Source organism: Onychostoma macrolepis, chromosome 21, assembly GCF_012432095.1.
Source record: "Onychostoma macrolepis isolate SWU-2019 chromosome 21, ASM1243209v1, whole genome shotgun sequence".
In the NCBI taxonomy this organism is placed as follows: domain Eukaryota; kingdom Metazoa; phylum Chordata; class Actinopteri; order Cypriniformes; family Cyprinidae; genus Onychostoma; species Onychostoma macrolepis.
In genome coordinates, this window is record NC_081175.1 from 227,066 (window position 1) to 239,386 (window position 12,321).

The 12,321-nt window shown below is 39.8% G+C and overlaps 1 protein-coding gene and 1 long non-coding RNA gene across 3 annotated transcripts; both read right to left on the reverse strand.

The window, feature by feature from the left end:
- Nucleotides 1–373: 373 nt before the first annotated feature.
- On the reverse strand, nucleotides 374–2,874 carry irf1b (interferon regulatory factor 1b). 2 transcript variants are annotated; one of them, XM_058758947.1, is made up of 9 exons: nucleotides 2,737–2,874; nucleotides 2,169–2,259; nucleotides 1,982–2,081; nucleotides 1,696–1,904; nucleotides 1,523–1,604; nucleotides 1,330–1,437; nucleotides 1,209–1,237; nucleotides 965–1,094; nucleotides 374–879 (listed from the first exon to the last, which is right to left on the reverse strand). In XM_058758947.1, the coding sequence occupies exons 2-9, from the start codon at nucleotides 2,253–2,255 to the stop codon at nucleotides 758–760; spliced, it is 867 nt and encodes a 288-aa protein (XP_058614930.1). In that variant the 5' UTR covers nucleotides 2,256–2,259; nucleotides 2,737–2,874; the 3' UTR covers nucleotides 374–757. The 2 variants fall into 2 exon arrangements, with proteins under 2 accessions (XP_058614930.1, XP_058614931.1); XM_058758948.1 differs by having other exon boundaries at nucleotides 2,169–2,368; nucleotides 2,737–2,849.
- Nucleotides 2,875–9,016: 6,142 nt separating this feature from the next.
- On the reverse strand, nucleotides 9,017–11,219 carry LOC131529302 (uncharacterized). Its single transcript, XR_009268052.1, has 3 exons — nucleotides 11,140–11,219; nucleotides 9,864–9,987; nucleotides 9,017–9,749 (listed from the first exon to the last, which is right to left on the reverse strand). It is a non-coding gene; the product is annotated as an uncharacterized LOC131529302 (long non-coding RNA).
- Nucleotides 11,220–12,321: the final 1,102 nt, after the last annotated feature.

Here is a 12,321-nt window from a genome sequence, read left to right on the forward strand (position 1 = left end):
ATATGAGGCTGTGCACATGACGAGAGCATTGTTATTTTGGGTGAACTGTCTCTTTAAAGAGAATGTAAAAAGAGTTATTTCTACCGGATTTAACCCATAAGTATTAAGTTTGCATCCATTAGTGTATCTAGGTTGATTCAGTGATGTTACATAATAATATATAAACTAGTTCATTTAGATCTAACTATCTGTGTGTTTTGCAATGACTTGAACTAGCTATTTGGGCTTTTAAAATATTTTCTTTTATTCATTTTTGGCTTTAGTGCATCAAACTCTTTAGATTAAATGAAAATGAGAAATGCTGCTTGGAATAAAACAAGTTTAATTTAAACAACTCTCTCTCTCAGGAAAGCATAACACGAACAACAGCAAATAAATTCATTTTGTTTTTTTATTACAAATAAATATTTACAGTATGTACATTGAAGAACCCCTTCCCAAACTCTCATCTGATAAATGTGTAAAATGAATACATATATATATCCTATTGGTGAGAAAGCCCCTGCCACGATGAGCACATAACGGAATCGCTCCAGTTCACATTACATGAGGTTACACGGTCACAGAGCTGTACAAGAGGAGCGAAGCCACGGTCCCTCGTCTAGTTTCCGTTCTGGAAGATCCTTCAGAGAAGAGCACCGGTCCATCCTGCGAGGATCAGCAGAATCCAGACGTAAGAACCAACGAGATTGAGGTACGAGGTTGAGTCATTGTGTGGATTGGAGTCCATGAGTGAGGAGACAGAGTCCGAGCGCTCTCAGAGAGGACACATGGTCTGTGGCATTGAGCTGCTGTTCATGAGTTCGGTGTAGGTGCAGAGAGAGTCGTCACGCAGGTCTGGGGTCAGTTCAGTGTAGAGCCGGAACTCCAGCTCCTCTCCTGCAGCAACAGGACAGAGAAACGCACGTGAGTTCCTGCTCAGTTCAGAACAGACACTCATCTACAGAGCTCACGCAACATTTACCTGAGCTTTCGCTCCACTGGCTCTCTGGACTCAGAGATTCTGTTGTGGCTACTTCATTGGCCAGGAACCCCTTTGTAAAGAAATTGCTCTGCAGCCACTGCGTGCTATCACGTTCCAATTGCCGTGAGATCTGCAACAGCAAAACACAGAACTTGTAAGCCACTGAGTTTTGCTTGTTATTTGATTACAGGGTATTCCTGTCAATGAAAAAGCACACTGCACAAAGAGCGAAGGTTACACTCACCTCAATGATGGCTTCGCTCTCCTCCAGGTCTGCGAGTGGAAAGATGGAGAAAACACACAGTGAGTTTGAGGCAGTGACCAGCGATTGAGATACAGGTGAAGCGAGGCGAGAGCTCTGTTACCTGTGGAGTGCACCGGAGACACCTGGAACTTTTCCATGTACAGGTCTTCGGGACAGCTGCCGATTTCCACATCGTATGCAGGGGTGTCTTCGAGGGGGTGGGCGGGACCTTCGGGGGAAAGGACGTGTGATGAACATCGGACTCTTGTGAACACCTCAGCTCTGATAGAAAGGTCAAATCTGAGAAGCCTTACTTTGATTGACGGTGCTGTCGATTTTGTTCTCCTGGGTCATTTCTGTCTGCATTTCTTGAGTGTCGATGTCCTCCATCTTGATCTGAACACACAAACACACGACTTTAATGCTGCGATCTGGATGCACGGCCAATCCAAGCACCTGCGCTGCAGACTCGCTGGCACACGCTTACCTTGCGCTTGCGGCTGTCGCGGCTCTTGCATCTCTTCATCTTCTTCTTGGCAATGGCGGGCAGCATGCGGTAGACTCTCACCGCGCCGCAGCCTTTGTTGATGCTCTTGTCCTTCACCTCTTCGATGTCGGGCAGCGAGTTCATGGCACAGCGGAAGTTAGCTTTCCAGGTCTTGGGGTCGGGCTGGGTCACTCCCTCCTTGTATTTTCCTGAGGAACGCAAGCAGAGTTTGAGTGCACCTGCGGTGGACCGTGATCTCAGAGTGTGTGCTCGAGCGAACGCTCACCTGTGTGAATGGCCCACTGCTTGAACAGACAGGCGTCTTTATCCACCTCCCAGCCGTGCCGAGCCGCATGTTTCCACGGGATAGAGAACATCATCTCCTCCTGAAAGCATTGCAGATCCATTAGAACAATGCTGCCGCTTGCAGATGCTTATCTAGACGCTTGTGATTAACGATCTCATTGTTTTACCTTGTTGACCCACATGAGTCCACTGATGGTGTTGGAGTCGATTTTGGTCTCCAGCCAGGGTCGCATGCGCATTCGGGACACAGGCATGTTTCTGTGAGAGAGACAGAAGCTGCTTTACTCGCTGTGCATCTGGAGGGAGGCGCCTTGACAAGTTCATGACCAGGAAACGGCGCTTTGTTTGTCTTCTCTGAGATATTCCACTGTGCAAAATTCTCAATCTTTACTAAATATTTATTTTTATTATGTATTAAATATTTACTAATATTTATAATAGTGTTCAGTTAGTTTTTACATCCGAGCAAAAATGCATCTACAAAATACATCAAAGAAAAATTAAAAAGTGACTTTTGATGCTGTTGTTGTTTTTGCAACATTGTTGCTGTAACTCGCATTCATTACCAACAATGGAAATAATTAGCCTGTTGCCTTATTTATTTAACCAGAAAAACAACACGCGTCTACAACTGAAGCAAAGCATTTCTAAGCATGAATGCAATAATAATATTCAATGCATTAATAATAGGCTATTCAGTGCAATACAACTTTTCATATTATCAGAGGCACTTACAGTATAATCAAATGTTGTATCCAAATGAGAGAAACTGCAAAAAGAGTAAGTCCTGTGAAGGCGTGAATCCACTGTCAGAACTGCAGCTGAAGTTCTGTCGAGATCAGCTCGCGCTTTACTGTACCGAGGAGGCGGCGGCGCGCGATATATATAGTGCTACTGGGGATTTTTCCCGGTGATCATACCGCGCATGCGCGCAGAGAGCAGTCGCTGTACAACTCGAGCAGGCTGATTTCCGAGAAATCATGCTGTTATGAGATAGAAGGGCTACGTGCGGAAGACATTTCAGTTTGGATAAACACACACACACACCCTCTACATGCCACCACAGAATATCTCTCTCTCTCTCACACACACACACACACACACACACAATCATATTCATGTGATATTGCCACGATAAACAACAATTCACAACAACAACAACAACAATAATAATAATAGGTTGACAGAATTAACCCCTAATAATAAATAATAACAATAGTAATAATAATAGATGTTGTTGTTAATTATAGCATTCACTTCCACTCACTTCACATAAATACGGTGAATTAAGGTAAACTGGGACACTGTAACCTGAATTAACCCTGTATGGCTCGCATCATGCATTACTGCAATGCCAGCTAACCTGACAGCAGCAGCGATGCTCAGTCCATGCACGCATGCAAGTTTACCCACTGTTAATGTAAATACAGCGAATGTGTCTTCTTTCTACAATGAGTTATATGAGTGTTATGAACACAGAATAAAGTGCACAGTGTCAGGGTTCAGTCCGCGAGAGAAGTCAGTGTGTTTCCGGGAAACGCGCGCTGACGCGCCGCTGGGGGGCGTTACAGCAGAGTTACTGTAAGAGCCAGCGTTTCAAAGAAACTCTCTGCTGATGGCAGTCCTGCGCTATCATGCGCGAGCTCTGGCATTTTAGGTTTCGGGATCCGTAATTATGCTGAAGGAATGAGCCTCGAGCGCCAAAGGTGTGTTGTTTGCTGTCAGAAAACGCGTTTTAGGGGCATTTGACGCAGGACGCGTTAAAAACAGCGCAGCGCGACGCAGGGCTCTCGAGATGTTTGAACAGAACTAGCGATATCATGCGCAGCTGTCAGACTGACCCACAATCACATAGCGCGAGCGCGTGATGAAGATGAAGATGAAGATGATGATGTAATCTCGCCGCTGGCGGCAGGAGGTGTGTCGCGCGCGGAGGCGGTGTTTTCCTGCGGAGTTTCTGCTCCGTGAATTCCTGGGTTTTCCCGAGGATCGTCCAGCGATATTCCCCTCGAAACCCAGCCACCGCGGATCCTGGAAGATCTGGACTGGCCTGCTGCTATCAGACTGCCTTTTTATGCTTTATTGTCAACAAATAGCGTGCATGATGCCATATCCCACTGTATAACAAAGAAAAGTGCACATGCATCAGGAGACAGAACAAGAAAAAGCAAAAGAGAGAGAAAAAAGCAGACATATGCATCATTTTACAAACAAATATATACTACACATATTTTACTTTTCCATAGGATGTTACAATGCAGTTTTAATACAGAAAATGTAACCATAAAGTAAAACTTTGTATGTGAAAATTTTAAAGAAGGAGCATAGTAACCGTTTTAATTGCTTTACTATTTTTAGATTTTGACATCACACCTACATTGTAATATCTTTTTCGAGCGCTATAAAAATAGGTTTGCCCTTTGCAAACTTGCATTTGTGGATGTGAAATTTACATAAAAATAAAATAAAATCGATAATAAAACTAACATCCTTTAATGAGCGAACCCAAAATAACCCAAAATCATGTTTATAAGATAAGGAAAATGTTTTTAAAATATTATCAATTCTGTCATAATTTCCTCACCCTCATGTCACTCCAAACCTGCAAGACTCACTTTCTTCTGTGGAACACAAAAGAAGATATTTTGTAGAATGTTACCAAGCCATTTTTGGTTAGCCTTGATTTCTACTGAATGGACAAAAATGTCTCGGATTTCTTAAATGATCTTATTTTACGTTCTACAGAAGAAAGTGTTTCATACAGGTTTGGAATGACATGAGAGTGAGGAAATGATGACAATTTAAATATTTGGCTGAACTATCCCTTTTAGAACTTTGACATTTGTAAATAGTTCACACCTACTTTATATAATTATCTTTAATCAGGCTCTTATTGAATTAACATTTTACTTCAAGTGAAATTAATTAGAACTAAACATTTAAAGAGATAATCTATTACAGCTATTCTGCTTAATTATTCTTCCCCGAAATGAAATTGACTATAGTTCATAGAATCCAGAGTTGAACTGATGGAGCCTGTTAGTAAGATTATGGTCACAACAACAAATAAACCACGGTCCTCGTTACCACGATTATATGGTTTTTACAGTTGTTCTCATTTGCTCTTTCAAATGCCTTAACACTTTTTCATTTGTTTTACACGTTTTTCACAGCCTTTGTCAAAACAGTCAGCACAGATCTCATCGAAAGACACCAAACTCTATTGGATTCACTGTGTTGAACAAAAGGAAAACGTCTATTCACAGCTGATAGAAAGTACTTAATAACTATGAATCTCCAACTCTTCAATCAGCAATCAATCTACAAAAGATGCCAGCTCTGTCCTGCTATTTGCAAGTACGGATCAAAGAGGCCGAAGGCATGGAAGGAGAGTAAAGGACCCTGCTGGAGCAGCTGCGTTACTGGAAAAGGAGAAAACACAGCTCAAGTTTCAAATGAAATTCAGGAAACAATTATTGACCATGTCATCAATCATTCTGAGTCGGAGCACTGTGGCATCTGTTGCCAGGCTTTTTTTTCTAAATGACAACACGTATACTGTAAAAAAAAAAATTCTGTAGTTTTTACAAAATTATTTTGGCAGCTGTGGTTTACAGCCAAAAACTGTAGATTTTACAGTATAAAACTGTAATTTACAAACAAGAAAATGTGAATGTAAACCAGTAAATTCAACAACGTACACTGCTATTAAAATCTGTTTTGTACCTTTAACATACTGACAACCAGCATAATAATGCAGGCGGTAAAAGAGAAAGCCGCATGAAGAATCAAAGCTCATCACAAGTAGCTTCGCCACAAGCAGAAGTATATACTGATATATAGAAGGTGCACAGAGTCATTCATGCAAACACAAAACACCATCACGGTAACACACACGATACTTAAATAATGCAATAAACTTTCATTAAACAACAGAAGATATAACACAAAGCCCAAATGTACATAACTGATAACAAAAACTATTAAAAAACATGATTATTTAAACGAAATACTTTCAAATGTGGAGTGTCACGCAGGGAATTCTGGGAATATCAGTCTACAGTTTTTGACTGTAAATTATACATTGATTTGTTCTTTTTTACTTCTAAAAAAAGTACAATTAACAGCATGTTACTGTAAAATTACATGAAATGTCTGGTTAGATCTTTTACAGTTTTTTGCTGTATATAGTACGGGAACTTACTGTTAACAGTTTTTTTTTCTGTAGCGTTTTTACAAAATGTTACAGTTAAAATTACAATTATTTTTTACAGTGTAAGTCACAATGTTACTGTATACCACTGCATATTTCAGCTTTACTGTATTGCCCTGTTGGCAGAACAAACTGTGTCTACAGTAATGCAGATGTTTCATCAGTCCCATTTATGTGTTTGTCATAATGTCAATTTTTATATGCTTTATTATTGATATTGCAATGCATTGCTAAATCATACAATTACATGCAACTGGAATTATTATTATTATTTTTTTTTTTAGAGAATAATGTACTTGAAGCTGAAGGCAGCACATCACAAATTCATGTATGTGGAAAGTGAGGAGGCGCGGGAGGAACATGTATTGGGCAGAGGGTCACTGTTGCAGTGCCAGGTCACACAATATCACCATGTGTGCTGCCATCTCCACTGATGGTGTCCTGTGCCACAGACAAACTATCAGTTCAACACAGAATGCCTCTGCACATTTCTTGATGCACTAAATGAAAGACTGGTTTCACGTAAAGAGAGAGGGCTGCTGATGGATTTGCAAGGAGGTAGTTCCATCGGTGCATTGCAACACTGCAAGAGAAAACATCTGAGTGTTTCAACTCTTTATATTGTTTTTTAGATATTCCCACCCATAAGTATTTGTGTTTGTTTTTTTTGTTTTGTTTTGTTGTTTTTAACTCTATTCAACACTTCTGAGTTTGAACAGTGTCATTTCATATTGATAGCTGTGTTTTGTTGTCCATTGTGTAATGATTGATTGAAAGAATAAATTAATTTGATGGAAGTATTTGCTTATGTTGATTGTTTTTAATGTTTTGTGAGTGTTGGAGCATTTTGCATTGAGCTTCAGTGTCAGCCTGTGTGTTAACTGTTTTGAAAATGTGATGTCTGAGTGGACAAATGTGTTTCTGTCAGGACCACTATCGTCAAAAGATAGATACTTAGCATAAGGTTTTGGTTTGGCGGTATGGTTCTGTTCTGTGCAAAAACTCCCTGCCCATCCATACAGCCTGTCATGAATGAGCAGGGAGAGCAACAATAATAACCCCCCTAGGGTAAACAGAACAGAACAAGCAGATATCATTAAATGTACATAATGATATTTAAGTGTATTTAAGTATGATTCAGCAAGGAATATCAGAAGACAAGTCCTGACTGCGAAAGGAGGAGTTGGGGATGGAGGAGGGTGATTTGCTCCTGAGCAAGCGGAAAAAGCTGCTGATTGATACGGAAGAGAGCTTATATAGGAATGCCGCGATAGGTGTTGTATTCCTATAGGTAGATACGATCAGCTGATGCAAGCTTGACTCACGTGACCTGCCAGAACTAACGATAACGCTTCATTTAAGCAACTGAGAAGAACTGTAAAAAAAAGAGTAACAAAAAACTATGAAATTTGTAATAATAATAATAATAAAAAAGTCTAAAGATGTAGAAACTACAAAAACAGCTTCTATAAAAGTAAAATATTCTCCAATATTTAATTAATTTAAGTAATGACAGTAACATTTATAATAAATACATTCAGCCAAAACACCACAGGTTATTTGTACAGTGTTAATAACTGCAAGTTAAATTAGTATGGTGCTGAACTGACAAGCTTGTAATTATGTAGGCTATTGGCTTTTTCCAATTTACCTCGTCATGCCGTTTACATTGTCATGGCATCACTACAGAACCTTTAGTGTTCTCATATCACACCGCTGTATAACACAACTCTGTGCCATATCTGAATGGATCAAGTGACTTTCGCTGTTTGACTTTACATCACGGCAGAAGCGCAGCGCACATTTATCATCTGGTCCTGCTCTGCTGCTGCTGGATGCCTCGCATCGCTTCACACTTTTGGAGTATTTGCTTTTTGCAGTTTCGCATGTGCTGTCATTTACAGGTTTTTTTTTTATTATGTTGTTGTTATTTTGTTTTGTTTTTCAGCTGCATACACACAAAATCTTTCCTTGTCACAGTTTCTGAAAGCTGACGCTCAAACAGCAGAAGCACGCACCAGATCTGCAAAACCAGACACTGATTCTCAGCCTTTGACTCAGTTTTCAATTTCAGAAAACACTTTTTGCAAAACACAACACACAATTCTCTGTGTAACACACACAAAGCTAACAGGAATTAATATTATGGCAAAGGTGTTTGCAGATGTTTGCTTTTAAGATGTGTTTGTGATATTTTGAATGCAGTGCTTCATTTTGCAAGAGATGTGAGGAGTTTTGCATTTTGTGTGCAATTCTTGGATTTGTGTGTAAAGTTTTGAAAAAAAAAAAAGTTCCTGACGGCACATACCAGCTAACTGAGGAGAGGAGACAGCGATGCAGCCAATCAGTGGAGGCCAGGACGCTGAGGTCACACCTCTACTCTGTTTGAAAGATATCCGGGGGCTTTAAATGACCGCAGAGAGTCAGGACCTCGGATTGCAGTTTTTTACAGTCGCTAGGACGCATCTCTCAATACTTAGGTCACTTTTTCAAAACTCTTCACACACTTCTCCTAACCAACTTTCAGCTTGGCAAAGCAGTTCATTCCACATTCAAAATGCACAACAACTATCAAAACACTTCATACATGTCTCAGACCAGCTCATTCTTTCATAACACTAGCATAACAAACACACTTGGTCATCTATAAAAGTAAGACCTAAAAAACACTAACAACATGTAGCATTATACAATGTTTTCTTGTGTAAAACAAGGACACATCTCTGTTTATAATTCACTGCAATATGTTACTGGAATGAATCAGACATGGTGCAGAATTCGTCAATATTTTATGTCATTTATTTATTTTATAAGTAATTTAGTAATTTCAAAATACAACAATTTGTATACACACCATCCACTGATACAGATACAATAGTAACGCTAATCTACTCGGTCTTCTCCATTTGGCCACAGATTCTCATCCACATCACATTTTATGTCATCTAGGGCAATACACCTAGGAAAGAATCTTCTGCCATGCCTGATCCATCCCTGGCAATCTTCTGCTGATATGTCCAGGCATCCAGCATTCATTGCGTCCAGGAGGGACATTTGATCATGTGGATGGTGGTCATAAACCTCCCACCTCCACGAGGAAAAGAATTCCTCTATGGGGTTGAGGAATGGAGAGTAAGGTGGGAGGAAAAGTGACTCCATTCTGGGATGGGCCGCAAACCACTCGGTGGGAGTGGTGAAATGCCACATTGTCCCATACAATTATAAATGTTGGCTGATTCCTTCTCTCTGCATCCCTTTCCTCACCTAGCACAACCCTTCCATAGAGATCATGCAGGAACGCAAGGAGACGTTCAGTGTTTTATGGCCCAATTAGTGGTTTGTGTAAGAGCAGTCCATCAGTGGATATTGCTGCGCACATTGTGATGTTGGCACCCCTCTGGCCCGGGACATTCACTGTGGCTCTCTTCCCAATCACATTCCTCCCTCGTCGCCGTGTTTTGGCCAAGTTGAAACCCGCCTCATCCACAAAGATGAAAATGTGGGGTGTTTGCCTGCCTTCAATCTCCATGACTCTCTAAAATAAATCCACAAGGCAACATAAGCTGTTACAGTAGTAAATTTGTAAAAATGGTCTTTGTGTGTGTTTGGTTTTGTTCAAAAACAGTTCTGTATTTTATTGTGATCTTACCTGGACATATTGGTTCCTGAGTTGCTTGACATGTTCAGAGTTCCTCTCAAAAGGCACAGTGTACAACTGTTTCATCCTGACCTGATGTTTTTTCAGGACTCTAGAAGTTGTTGTTATGCTTACACTGTGAATATTTGCAAAAGTAACATTGTCTGCCAAGACTCTGTCTCGAATCTCAGTGAGTTTTATCCAGTGTTGGGCAAGCTACTTGAAAAATGTAGTGAGCTAAGCTAACAGTTACTCTTCTTTAAATGAAGCTTCACTACACTAAAGCTACAGCCCTGGGAAATGTAGCAAGCTAAGCTACGGCAACATGGCAAAAGTAGTTTACTACATCCAAGCTATTTAAAAAAAAAAAATTGTTTAAATTCTATTGAACCAACATCATACCAAGTCAATGCTCTCTCAGTGATCAATAAAACTGTCAGTCAAGCAGATAGACAGGGATGTTCAGTTTAATTGTTTATTCAACAGCCAATTTGGCAACATAATCAGTATCAAATACAGGCCGGATTGACCTCAAATTGTGACATAGGCAAAATAAATGTTTGCTGTCGGCCGGAAACCTCCTATTAGTAGTTGGTATTGTGGCTTTATTGTGTACAGATACATTTATATAAATGGTAACACTTCACAATAAGGTTCAGTAGTTAACATTAGTTATCTGGTGTAACATCAACTAAGAATGAACAATATTTCTGCAGCATTTATCTTAATGTTAATTTCAACATTTACTAAGGCATTATTAAAATCCAAAGTTGTTTGTTAACATTAGTTAATGCACTGTGAACTAACATGAACGACTGTATTTTCATTAACTAACATTAACAAAGATTAATAAATACTGTAACAAATGTATTTTAATGAAATCGTATTGTATAGTGTTACCAGATGTTTAGGCCTACAGATAGGTTATGTTTATTTGCATCGTTGCATGTGTCATTAGATATTAATATAAACATTTCACCAAAATCAAGTTCAAATACGAAGCATTGGACCAGCGAAGGTTTTTTTTTTTTTTTTTTCTGACTCGTGTCCTGTTTTCCCCAGTTTTCTGTCATTATGTGGGCGTTCAGTTTTTTTCTGTTATTTGGCCAAAGTATCATATTATGAAAGATTCAGCGCTTCGCACGAGCTATTTGGCTGTGACTGACAACACATGCTAGAGAAACTCTTCTCCGCTCCTCAAAAACAAAAACAAACAAAAAAAGCATTAGCCTTTGTTTTTTGAGTACAGAAACCGCTGTACTTATTCAATCAACAGTTCATTATTTACCTTCAGACTGCAAACAAGCTGAGATGTGCGCTGCACTTCATTGACGAAAGAGGCGGGAGGAATAATGAGGTTTGACTGACAGCTTGAGGAGCCAATGGCGTTACGAGCTTTAGTGTCTGTGGCGTCACTTACTGATCCAGGATCAGTGATCCATAGCTGTTTTATTTCTGATTTGAGCTCGAGTTTCAGAATGCTTTCTTTGAATAATGTAACGTTAGCTTTTGTTGACGCTACCGCGCTACTTGATCAAAAAAAGAGCTTAACTACAGAAAAGCTATTTGATTCAGAAAGCAGTGACGCTACCGCCACGCTACTGAGAAATGTAGTTAAACTAGTAGCGTCACTACTTGTAGCGACACTACTGCCCATCACTGGTTTTATCCCATTGTTTCTGATGACCATATCAGCAATGGCAGTTTCCTGCACATCAGTGAGCATCCTCCCTCTCGCACCTGTGTGAGGTAACCGCAGAGTCCGAAGCAGAAATGCAAAAACAATTACACACAAGTTTATTTACTTCTGTAATGTGCAACTCAGTCAAATGCCCTTGCAGAATACAAGTTACCTGTTGCTTTGCCGGAAAACTCTAACAATAGATGCCACTGTAGAGCGTTGCAGATTTGGCTGCACTCTCTGACCAGCCTCTCTCATTGAGAGACCGTGATTTACTACATGATCAATTACAGTAGCTCTGATCTCATCTGAGACTGCAGCCCTTGATCTTCCTCTTATTCTCCTTCCACCACGCATACCTCGCGCCCTCCCAGCCACTCTTCTTCCTCTTTCAGCCTCTTCTCTATTTCTGGCTGGGTCCATGTTTACATCACAATACAAAACTATTCAGAAGTTGTCTCCTTTTGTAATGAAATTGAAAGAGTAACACCTGTGTAGATGTTCATCTACAATGAGAATCAGGTGTGGCTGGCCCAATTGTCCAATTGTTTTTATAGCATTTAATTTTAAGATTTAAAATATATTTCATTAAAATATTACTGTAGGAATGTAGCAAATTGCTGTCTTATTCAGTTTTGTACATAATAGTTATTGTTTTGAACATAAGTTTAACAGTTTTGAAAACAGTATGTAAGCATGTGCAAATTGGCCTGTACGAACAAAGAGTTTTGTTGTGTCTGAGTGAGAAAAGAATTCATGAAATTTGAGAGATGTAGTCATTGAATGCAT